Source organism: Phyllobates terribilis, unplaced genomic scaffold, assembly GCF_046119375.1.
Source record: "Phyllobates terribilis strain yellow unplaced genomic scaffold, ASM4611937v1 Scaffold_9__5_contigs__length_417890890, whole genome shotgun sequence".
Lineage (NCBI taxonomy): Eukaryota > Metazoa > Chordata > Amphibia > Anura > Dendrobatidae > Phyllobates > Phyllobates terribilis.
This window is the reverse complement of record NW_027362769.1, coordinates 173,686,146-173,699,147: the sequence shown is the minus strand read 5'-3', so window position 1 is coordinate 173,699,147 and position 13,002 is coordinate 173,686,146. Positions and strand designations below refer to the sequence as shown.

Here is a 13,002-nt window from a genome sequence, read left to right as displayed (position 1 = left end):
TCAGGACTCCGGCGCCGGATCATCACCTCCAGGACTCCTCTTTCTTAATGACATTGGCTGGATGTTGGGGGTCGTTGTCCGGCTGCTGAATAAATTTGGAGCCAATCAGACGCCTCCTGATAATATTACATGATGGTTCAGTGTCTGCCGGGATTTCTCAGCACTGAAGACATCATTGATCCTGACCAAATCCACAACTCCATTTGCTGTAATGCAGCCCCAGACCTGCCGGACCCTCCACCGTGCATCACTGCTCCTGCAGACCCTCATTATTGTGCCGCTCTCTGGACCTTCAGGAACAATCTGCTTCTGTTACAGCCGAATATTTCACTAACATTTTTCTGCTCCCCAGTTCTTATATTTTTGTGCAGAGTTGAGTCGCTTGTTTCATTGTAGAAGGTCTAGATTTTGGCCACAATTCTCCCATGAAGACGACTTCTGTCCGGACTTCTCTGAACATCAGATGGTGGAGCTGGGTTCCACTGGTCACCGCATGTTCTGAGATAAAGGCACTGCTGGACATCTGATGTCACGTTTCCTTGGCCAACCACTGCATCTACAGTGCTCAAGATTGCACATTTCTTGGTGCTTCTTCAAAAGAGCTTGGACAGAACATCTTATCTCCAATCTACTCTAACATCTTTGCCTGTGAGAGATCTTGCAGATGCAGTATAACTGCCTTGTGTCTTGTTGCTCAGTCTTGCCATGATGTGAGACCTGTGAAATAAAACTGTCTTCCACAACCTCACCTTTGTAGCAGAAATTGGTCGTTCCTCACTCAGTTTTAAGCCTCCAATACAGCTGTTTCAGTCAATGAATGTGTCTCAACCTACATAGAAATGATTATCAATATAACCTGTTTGGTATAATTGATTAGGGCTTAGAGCATTGGTTCTCAACTCCAGTCCTCAACACCCACCAGCTGATCATGTTTTCAGGATTTCCTAAGTATTGCACAGGTAATAATTCCATCACCTGTGCAATGCTGAGGAAATCCTGAAAACATGATCTGTGGGTCTTGAGGACTGGAGTTGAGAACCACTGGCTTAGACCAAGTTTCATCAGTGTTTTTGATCAGAGCTTCATCAGAGTTTCAGCACATTGTCATCAGAGTTTCAGCACGTTGTCATCAGAGTTTCAGCACATTGTCATCAGAGTTTCAGCACATTGTCATCAGTTTCAGCACGTTGTCATCAGAGTTTCAGCACGTTGTCATCAGATATTCATCACGTTGTCATCAGTTTCAGCACGTTGTCATCAGAGTTTCAGCACGTTGTCATCAAAGCTTCAGCACGTTGTCATCAGAGCTTCAGCACATTGTCATCAGAGTTTCAGCACGTTGTCATCATAGTTTCAGCACGTTGTCATCAGAGCTTCAGCACATTGTCATCAGAGTTTCAGCACATTGTCATCAGAGTTTCAGCACGTTGTCATCATAGTTTCAGCACGTTGTCATCAGAGTTTCAGCACATTGTCATCATAGTTTCAGCACGTTGTCATCAGAGCTTCAGCACGTTGTCATCACAGTTTCAGCACGTTGTCATCAGAGTTTCAGCACGTTGTCATCATAGTTTCAGCACGTTGTCATCATAGTTTCAGCACGTTGTCATCATAGTTTCAGCACGTTGTCATCAGAGTTTCAGCACGTTGTCATCAGAGTTTCAGCACGTTGTCATCAGAGTTTCAGCACGCTGTCATCATAGTTTCAACACATAGTACATAGTACATAGTACATAGTTTGTAAAGGCGAATAAAGACTTGCGTCCATCAAGTTCGACCTGTAAGTTCTGTAGTTGCTAAAGTTGATCCAGAGGAGGGCAAAAACCCCAAATGATTTAGCCAATCTTCACCTGAGGAAAAATTCCCTCCCGACTCTGAAACCAGCAGTCAGAATAAATCCCTGTATCAACCTACTATTTTATTCTATTTTTAAGTATATGCAGAAATCTGCCTGGTATCTAGAAAAGCATCCAGTCCCCGCTTGAACTGGTGTAGTGAATCCGACATTACCGTCTCCTCACTCAGTGAATTCCATATTCTCACTGCTCTTACCGTAAAGAACCCCTTCCTATGCTGGTGCTGAAACCTTTTCTCTTCCAGTCTTAGTGAGTGCCCTCTTGTTACCGTAATATCCCTCCTTTTGAACAAATCCCGGGCAAGATCTCTATACTGTCCCCTAACATATTTGTACACATTTATTATGTCCCCCCTCAACCTTCTCTTTTCCAGGCTGAATAGTCCTAGTTTTGCCAACCTCTCTGGGTATTGCAGTCCCTCCATTCCCTTTATTAATTTTGTTGCCCTCCTTTGTACCTTTTCAAGCTCATTTATATCCTTTCTATATATTGGGGCCCATAACTGAGCACAGTATTCCAAGTGTGGTCTGACCAGTGCTTTGTACAGTGGAAGAACAATGTTCTCATCCTTTGCAGCTATACCTCTTCTGATACATCCCATTACCCTGTTTGCCCTTACAGCAGCGGCCTGACTTTGGGCACTCCAATTTAGTTTGCTATCAATCAAGATGCCCAAGTCCTTCTCCATCTCTGAATTCCCCAATGGTTTCCCATTCAGTGAGTACTGGTGACTTCCATTTTTCCTTCCCATATGTATGACCTTACATTTCTCCTCGTTAAACCTCATTTGCCATTTAATGCTCCACCTACCCAGCTTATCCAAATCCCTCTGAAGGTCTTCACTATCCTCTTTTGTATTAATTGTTTTACATAACTTTGTGTCATCTGCAAATATTGATATTTTACTATTTATCCCGTTGACTATGTCGTTAATAAAGATATTAAATAACATTGGGCCTAGTACAGACCCCTGTGGTACCCCACTAGTGACGCTTACCCAATCTGAGTATATTCCATTTATAACCACCCTCTGCCTTCTATCCTTTAGCCAGTTAGCTACCCACTTGCAGACATTTTCCCCCAGCCCCATTATTCTCATTTTGTATACCAACCTATTATGTGGCACGCTATCGAACGCTTTTGAGAAGTCGAGATACACGACATCCACTGGTTCCCCCTGATCTAGTTGAGAGCTAACCTCCTCGTAGAAGTCAATCAGGTTTGTTTGGCAGGAGCGATTCCTCATGAATCCATGTTGGTTCGGGGTTAATAGATTATTAGCGTCAAGATGCTCCATGATTGCCTCATTAATGAAGCCTTCAAAAATTTTGCCCACAACGGACGTCAGACTCACCGGCCGATAGTTTCCGGCGTCACTTTTCGCTCCCTTTTTGAATATTGGCACTACATTCGCCTGTCGCCAATCAAGTGGCACAGACCCAGTCTCAACAGAGTCCTTAAATATAAGATATAACGGTCTGTCTATCACATTACTTAGTTCCCTTAGTACCCGTGGGTGTATGCCATCAGGTCCTGGTGATTTGTTTATTTTAATGTTACTGAGGCGTTTCTGTACCCCAGCTTGGGTTAGATTAGTCATACTTAGTGGAGGATTAAGCTTGTCACTTCTCATTTCGCCTGTTAGTTCTTTTTCCTTTGTGAAAGTTGCCGAAAAAAATTTATTTAATAGATTAGCTTTATCCTCATCTTTCTCTATGATTTTGCCTTCATCACTTTTTATCGGTCCAATATTATTCGATTTAATCCTTTTACTATTTATATACGTAAAGAACAGTTTGGGATTTGATCTACTTTCCCTAGCAATACGTCTCTCTGTTTCCTCCTTTGCTATTTTTATTTGTTTTTTTGCAGGTTCTCGTTTTTTCCTTGTAACACATTAGTGCCTCCTTGCTGTTTTCCTGTTTTAATCTCTTGAATGCCTCTTTTTTGCTATTTAACGCCCCTTTTACGTTCTTATTCAACCATATTGGTTTCCTCTTATTTCTGGCCCTTTTATTCCCATACGGTATATACCTCTCGCACTGAGTATTCAGAATTCTTTTGAAGGTTTCCCATTTACTATTCGTATTTCCTTGATTAAGAACTTTGTCCCAGTCTATAAGTTGAAGGCTTTCTTTCAGCTGATCAAACTTCGCCCTCCTAAAGTTTAATGTTTTTGTTGTTCCCTTATTGATAACCCTACTGAAGGGCATTTTGAAATTGATAATATTATGGTCGCTATTACCTAGGTGCCCCCCTATCTGTACCTCAGTTATTCTATCAGGCCTATTAGTCAATATTAAGTCCAACACGGCCTTCCCTCTCGTTGTTTCCTGCACTAGTTGGGAGAGATAATTATCCTTGATATTTGTCAAGAACCTTTTTCCTTTCTGCGATCTACAGGTTTCTGTTTCCCAGTCAATATCCGGGTAGTTGAAGTCCCCCATTACAATCACCTCATTATGTTTTGCTACTTTGTCTATTTGTCCTAATAGCAGATTCTCATTCTCCTCTGTTATATTGGGTGGCTTATAGCAGACCCCCAGTAATATTTTATTATTATTTTTTGCCCCCTCTATCTCTACCCACATGGACTCGACCCCCTCTTCTCCCTCTCCTATATCTTCCCATTGTCATCACAGTTTCTGCACGTTGTCATCAGAGTTTCAGCACGCTGTCATCAGAGTTTCAGCACGCTGTCATCAGAGTTTCAGCACGTTGTCATCATAGTTTCAGCACGTTGTCATCATAGTTTCAGCACGTTGTCATCATAGTTTCAGCACGTTGTCATCATAGTTTCAGCACGTTGTCATCACAGTTTCAGCGCGTTGTCATCACAGTTTCAGCACGTTGTCATCATAGTTTCAGCACGTTGTCATCACAGTTTCAGCACGTTGTCATCATAGTTTCAGCACGTTGTCATCATAGTTTCAGCACGTTGTCATCACAGTTTCAGCGCGTTGTCATCACAGTTTCAGCACGTTGTCATCATAGTTTCAGCACATTGTCATCATAGTTTCAACACATTGTCATCACAGTTTCAGCACATTGTCATCACAGTTTCAGCACATTGTCATCTCAGTTTCAGCACATTGTCATCAGAGTTTCAGCACGTTGTCATCAGAGTTTCAGCACGTTGTCATCAGAGTTTCAGCACATTGTCATCAGAGTTTCCGCATGTTGTCATCAGAGTTTCAGCACATTGTCATCAGAGTTTCAGCACGTTGTCTCCTCGGTGTGAGCGGTCAGATGGATTACAGCGTGGAACACTTAGGACAGGTGAGTATAAGGATTTTTTTTATTTTATTCTTATTTTTACACCAGGACATTGCGGGAGCAGACACTACTACTCTCAACATTTTCCCCTGCTGGTGCTGATCTCAGCGCTGGCTGGGGACAATGGTGAGGGCAGTGTTCAGCACCCGGCACTTGGAAACTGCGCGAACTGTACACTGATTCCCAGGTTCCGGTACGTGTGATCCTGATGCGGCACACGCATCACACACATGGACACGGATATCTCCATTACTGGTGTTTCCAGTACCGGCAATATCCGGATGTGTGAGAGAGCCTTAAGATGAATGGTGCCATTCAAAAGTACAACTAGTCCTGCAAAAAAAACAAGCCCTCGTATGGCTATGGGGATGGAAAAATAGAAAAGTTATGGCTCTTGGAAGCAGGGGAGGAAAAGCTAAAACAAACTTGAAAATCGCCGGTTAAATAATACTATAAAATGGTGACAAAATAATACTGCTATGTAATGTCTTAACACTACTACTACATAGTGCCCAAAATATTACTGCCGTATCGTGATTAAATAATAAAACTATACACGGCAGATGCCAAATAAAGCTCTGCTCACGTCTGCGTCTTGGTTTCCAGATATGGACAGGGGTTATTCAGAGTGGACAGCCCCTGTAAGGAGCCGGGGCGGGGGGGGGATTACATAGCTGACCGATGCCACAGCAGCAGCCACTCGTCCTCCGTTTCCTCCTCAACAAGCGGCAAAAACAATAATTTGGGTATTTTTAGTAACGGAAGCATTTTGCCAATGACAGGATTTGATTTGGATGACAAAGGTAAATTAGCCACGGAGGAAGCAGAGGGACGTCTGTCCGGGCAAGACACCGTCCAGCCGTGCCAGGGAAGCCCTCAGTCACCATCTGCAAGATCTCTGCTTGCAGTCAATGAATAGGAACATTTAGCATTATATTATATTATATTGTATTATCTGGAAGAATAATGTGAAAACTGTAGATGATATTATTCAGTCCCTATATAACAGTATTATTTGTGTATTAGATTTTAGTGTTATTTATGCACTATATGACAGTAAAATTTGGGCCACTGTATAGTGTTTTGCAGGCACTATATGACAGTATTTTTGTCCATTATGGTGTAGTATTATTTATGTACCATATGACTGTAAGTGCTATTATTTAGGCACTATTATTTGGGCATTATATTGTAGTGTAATTTATGCACTGTATGGCAGCATATTTTGGTCACTGTATGGTGATATCATGTAGACACTATGTGGTAGCATGATTTGGGCATACATTGTAGTATTATTTATGTACCATGCAATAATACAATTGTGGCATTACATGGTCCTATCAAGCACTTTATGACAGTATGATTTGTCCATTATATAGTAGTGAAATGTTTGGACTATGTCGAAGTATATTTTGTGCACTGTATGCTTGTATTATTTATACAATATATAGCAGTATTATTTAGGCATTACATTGTAGTATTTTTATGCACTATCTAGCAGTATAATTTGGACAAATAATGTTGGTATTATTTATGCACTATATTACTGTATTATTTATCCGTTACATTGTAGTATTATTTATGTACCTCGGGATAGTATAATTTTTGGCATTACATGGTGCTTATCAAGCACTTTAGGATAGTAGTATTTGTCCATTAAATAGTAGTAATATTTATGCATTAAGTGGCAATATATTTGGTGCACTGTATGGTTGTATTTTTTTTCTACACTATGCACTTTTTGGCAGTATAATTTAGACAAATAATGATTATATTATTTATGCACTATATGACAGTATTATATATCCTTAACATTGTAGTATTATGTGTGTACTGTGTGGAAATATATTTGGTGCATTGTATGGTTGTATTATTTTTTTACACTATATGGCAGTATTATTTGGGCATTATATTATAGTATTTTTGCGCACTTTTCGGCTGTATAATTTAGAAAAATAATGTTGTTAATAATTATTCACTAGACGACAGTATTATTTATCCGTTACATTGTAGTATTATGTGTGGCAGTATATTTTGTGCACTGTTTGGTGGTTTTACTTAAGCACTGTGTAATACTAGAATTTGGGCCGTGTGGGAGGAATGAGAAGAGGAGAGAAGTAGATGCACTAAACTCGCCCTGGACAGAAGTGCGGGGCACATCACCTCCTAGGATCTGGGCGGTCGATCCTATCTCACCTTATAAAATGTCCTAATTCCCCAAGTTCAAAAGTCAATAATTAAGACATTAGCAGTCAGACGGCCGCAAATCCCAGATGAGTGTCTGTGATGTATAAATGGCGGATAAGTGGTGCTCTAAAAGCTTTAAGAATAGTGAAGAGGAGCCATGATGAATACCTCCGAGTGAACTCCGGGATGTCATGTGGGACAAGGAGGAAGATGGAGACCACAAGAGAGGAGCGCCACACGTCTGATACTTGCAACCATTCCTCGGGGGATCAGTAAATCACACGGCAGTCAAGAAAACATTCTTTTTTCTTTATTAAACCCACACATTGTCTTGGAGCATTCATAATTACTTCATTACAACACCGGGGGAACATGTCTAAGCAGTAAAGCCGAGGGCTTATGTAAAATGTAGCAATAATCGTATTCCTGGCCGCAGGGGAGAAAGACGCGGTAAGGAAAATAACCCCCAACATTTCAGCTCAGGAGGAACTGAGATCTCCAAAATTTCCATCAGCTCCTGGTGTCCAGCGGTAACGCTCAGAAAGTTGTTATATTTATGATCTATCCCCAATATGTATAACTTCGCTGTTACTTTGTATCAGTCTTGTGTTCCGGCAAGTCTAAGGCTATGTGCCCACGTTGCGGAAATGAAGCAGAAAATTTCTGCTTCATTTCCGCATGTCCTCTCCCGGAAAAACGCATGCGGAATTCCGCACGCGTTTATTGCGCGTTTATCGCGCGCTTATCGCGCGTTTACCACATGCGGAATTGACTTGCGTTTTTAATGCATTGCACAAGGCAATTCCGCTTGCGGAAACGCAAAATTAATGAACATGCTGCGGATTTTTGAACGCGGCATAAACGCTGCGGAAAAATCCGCAGCGTGGGCATAGAACTTGCGGAATCCCCTTGGGGACCATGGGGAGCGGATTACCTAGCGTTTAACAAGCGTTTACGCTGCTGAAATTCCGCAGCGTAAACGCTTGAAAAACGCTACGTGGGCACGCAGCCTTATACTCCAGTCACATCCAGAGCTGCATTCTTCGGTTTGCTGCTTGGATGCACTATACCACATGACATCTTTCCTCTACTCTCTACGTCCGATCTCTCGCTCGCTCATGTCACCTGCTCCTCAAAAACATCTCTAGAATTAAAACCTTTTCTTACCTTTGTCTCGGCAACAACTCTTATTATTTATCTGATTCATACTCGCCTGGACTATTGCAACTCTCTACTAACTGGCCTCCCTTTTACTAAGCTCTCTCCTTTCCAATCCATCATGAACGCAGCAGCCGGGATCATAGTTTTTCTCCAGCTGCTACACTGATGCCCTCACCCTTTGCCAGTCATTGCACTGGTTACCCATCCGCTACAGAGTATAATATAAATGTATCACTCTCACAAAAAAAGGCAAAGGGAGCAACTCCTTGACTAAAGCCATGATGTTGGCAGACCCCATAGTGATGGCTGTCTTGGGGGTTGACATAGGATAGAATTAGGTTTTCCAATCTGTTAATTTTGTAACTCCAGTAGATAAGCGGTGCCATATTATTTGCCAGTTGCTTATCTCTCCCCCTGCTCTATAGAAAGCCATTTGGTTTAGCTGGAGGGTATTAGGAGCTTGGTATAATGTGCATGGCCAATATAATGGTCTTGCTTTCTGCATTGGGGTCAGGTCACCTTATGTAGTATCTCTGATTGCAGGGTGATCCATGGTTTCCGTGCTGCAGACGCCTTTTTACTGCTCTTTCTACTTTTAGATGCAATCAGTCTGAATGGAACATTTTTTTTCTTTCTTTGGGGTATTTGATGGACATAAAAAAGTGAGTTTCTAAAGTGAGCATGATGTGAATGGAATGTCCCTGACGCCTTCCTATATGTCTGACTCCTGAGTTATACCTAGCCTTAGGGGACCTGCTGAAGGATCCCTCACAGACTGCAGGCCTTTCAGAAAAGCGCTGGAGCAGTGGTCGCCAACCTGTAACTTGTAAGCGGTTGAAAAACTACAACTCCCAGCAAGCTGTGACTGTCAGGAAATGCTGGGAGTTGTAGCTTTGCAGAAGCTGGAAAGTCACAGGTGGATGAACACTGTAGAAAAAGAATATGGCAGATAGAGGAGGTGTCGTATAATGGCCCAGTGACAGGTAAACAGAACTTTAAAGTGACTGTCCACGGTCCACCCTTCATTGACCGTCATTCACCATTTAGCTCTTTTTATCTATTTATTAATTTATCCTAATCTCGGACTCTGCTCTAGTTTTCTGAAACAGAGCTCCAAACAAATCTACATACAGATAAGTGATAAAAGTTTAGCTGCTTGCAGTCACCACTGCGCTCACTGCAGACGGGTACACATTAATTGCAATGATAACGCAGTATGCAGTGAGCTCCCTCTAGTGGTAACTAATGAGAAATACCATTTTATCATGTAGCGCTAAGTCATAGAGAGCAGGGAATTTGGAGCTTTGTATCACAAAAAAAAAAAATTCCAACCAATTCAAAGTTTATATTAAGATATTAATAAGTACAGAATGTTGTATCTATAAATGTCAGGATGTTCATTGGGAATATTAAATAAATATGTATTACTTCCCAGAATGAAAGAGAACTTTGCAAGTGCCACCTGTGGGTGGCAGCTACCCTCAGTGACCCTTTAATGAGACTTGCATTGCATTGACAGTCATGCCATGGTCATGTTGTAAGGCTCACAAAAACACTTGGTCAAGGTCCGACCTCCGGGAGCATCACCAATTCTATGAATGAAGGGCAGCAGTGCTGATTCAGTGCTGCATCCTTCTTCCCTGCACAGCGGAGCCCATATCCTAGAAATAAGATGAGGGTACTCCCTTAAAAAAGCACTCCTCCTCCTCCTCCTCCCATCAAAATTGTTTTCCTTTTAATATATTGCAGTCATCATATTATACAGCGCTGTGTACCTACAATTGCTCATTTTGCCTTTCTAAATGTAATTATTTTCTTTTCCATTAGGTCTATGACATCACATGATTAAAAACTGACTATCTGAATCCTTCTAAGCTCTATGTAGGAACAGGAAGTCTCTTTTTCCTGCATGAGTCATCAGTCACTGCAAAAGTCCCTGGCAGGGGGAGAAGTGGAGCAGCTGTGGAAGCAGGAGTTGAAGAAGGTGATCATAAATGCAGGGACAAGAAAGGTCCTGTTTCTACATAGATCAGAGAAAAGAGAAGAATTGATGGGTAGAAAGGTAAAATGAGCAATTGTAAGTACACAGCGCTGTATAATATGATGACTGCAATATACTAAGAGGATACAAATTTTGATGTGAGGATGATGATGAGGAGGAGGGCTTCTTGAATATTGACTAATGATTTTTATTTTATTTTTACCTTTGTTTTGTTTTAAAGGAACAGAGGCAGAAACCAGACAGATACATTGTATTATATCTAAAGCGAGAACACGACTCAGGGGTTCTCTGTTTCTTTTGGGGGAATTTCTAAATCGTTCTGTGCCACTTTTGTGGCAATAAACAAAGTCACAAATTCCATTGCGCGTCATATTTGTCACCTGCAACTTTTCACATTTGCTGTGGTTAGCCCTCAGTGCATGTGATTGCAATCTGGGCTACAAATTTACTATTACTTGCCAAAAAGTTGGTGTAAATTGTGCAAATCTACCCCCTATTCATAAATCAGTTCAGTTTCCGATGCAAGGACGGCCAAAGATGCTCTAAACTTATAAAGAGGTGCGCAGTGCACCGCTTAGTGGATTTGGCACATTTTACTGCAATCAATGGTGGATGGAGATTATTAAAGACATTTCTCACCTAATACTGAGTCAGTAACAAGTCTAGTAGTTTTCCCCTTCTGATTCTGTGTGATGAATTTGTCCCCTTTTAGCCGGCCTGGTCTTGTGTAGATAACTATTAATTAATCTGCCCTGCTGTAATAGGATTATGAGAAGCGGTCCTTAACATATAAAATTCCCAATTTCTCAATTGCTACAGAATCATCACTCCCATCATCCAGAACTCGATTTGGATCCACAATTGCTTTCTGCCATAAATTACTGAAGCAGAAGTGAAATGAGACTTTTGATATTATTCTTCTTATTGCTTCCAATGACGAATGTTCTGGGCGTCCGCACAAGTCGTGATTAACTGAAGGCAATAAACGCTGCTGGATATAATGTCCGGGGTAAACCGTGAACCCAATCGCCGTAATTGTCACAAACGTTCATTCATTTTTGGACCGATGTGACAGATCCTATTGTCTCCTGGGGACGGCAGGGCAATTATTAGGAGATGAAATAAGTCTAGCATTGCCTCTGACTGTATCCTGTTACCCCCTCTGTATACTGTGACTGGCAGTGCCCCCTCTCTGGCAAAACCAAAAAAACACAAACTTATGAACATCGGCCAAGAGCGGCGGAGTGATAGCGTAACACGAGAAGATACAATTTGCTACAGTTTAGTTCCGAGCTTGTATAAAATGTATCATTTCCCGTGATTTGGAGTCGGCGGGCTGTGAATATTTAGGAAATTTATTGGGATGTAGATACGGAGCTAACGGTTTGTTTTCTTCTTCTGCAGATATCCGGGAGACGGCGTTTGTGTACGCCATAACAGCGGCCGGGGTGATCCACGCAGTGACACAAGCTTGCAGCATGGGGGAGCTGATGCAGTGCGGCTGTGAAGTGACACGGAATTGGGCGCCACCACCGCCTCTTGCCATCGGACCAGGGGCGGATGGATCCGCATGGGAGTGGGGGGGCTGCGGCGATGACGTGGAATATGGCTACGAGAAGTCAAGACAGTTCATGGATGCAAAAAGAAAAAAGGGGAAGAGCGATATCCGCACTTTGATCGACCTTCATAACAATGAAGCAGGAAGGCTGGTAAGGATTCTTTCCAGTAAGAGAAGTGAGACAGAATAACAACATCTTTAGATAAACTGGTTCCGCCCATATATACTGCCTGGGTCTTAGCTTTACTGGGTACAAAGGCAGCAATCTAACCTGTGCTTAAGGAAACCCCAAAGATAAATGGCACATGGTAAGTGGAGAACCATATTTCGTTTTTCATTGGTACCAGTTGATATTCTCCCACTCGGGTGCAATTTCCCACTTGCTGCCCTAATTGAGTGCATTTGCATGTTTTCTGTGTAATATCCCTTTAATTGCATCAACAAGCAAAAAAGAGAAGTAGAATATAATATAGTGATTTATGGGAGCAGTCTAGGCAGAGCTGTCTGCGCTCATTCCCCGCTGTCACTCACAGCCGCGGAGGAGCAGTGAGGACAATGGATTTTGGCTTCATGCTCTGAGACCTGTGGTTTCCTATCCACGATCATAGAAAAGTATTTTAATTAAAGAGCTAGGAGAAGGAAGAAGCTTCCATGAATCATGAATTAATTAGCAATGAGCGATGGATTGGGAAGGCAGAAGCAGCCATGTGGTCATGGAGAATTCCTGGGGGTGGTGGGTTTTGCCTGTAGGGGATCCAAGGTGCATTCCATAAGAGAAGCATTTAGGTGTTATCTCACCAATCTATCTCTCCACCTCCTCCTCTCACTCTGTCCTCTCCATCTCTCACTCCCTTTCTTCCTGTCTCCTCAGCTTTATCCATTTGCTCAATTGGCATTTGCTCTTCCTATACAGTATTATATATATACTAGATGGTGGCCCGATTCTAACACATCGGGTATTC

General features: G+C 42.1%; 1 protein-coding gene across 2 annotated transcripts in view; it reads left to right on the top strand.

Moving 5' to 3' along the window:
* WNT6 (Wnt family member 6) overlaps nt 1–13,002 on the top strand; it is a 137,515-nt gene that overhangs the window by 75,050 nt on the left and 49,463 nt on the right. For both annotated transcript variants that reach the window (XM_073647388.1, XM_073647387.1), the window contains exon 3: nt 11,887–12,191. In XM_073647388.1, coding sequence (XP_073503489.1) covers nt 11,887–12,191 — 305 coding nt within the window. The remainder of the gene's footprint in view (nt 1–11,886; nt 12,192–13,002) is intronic.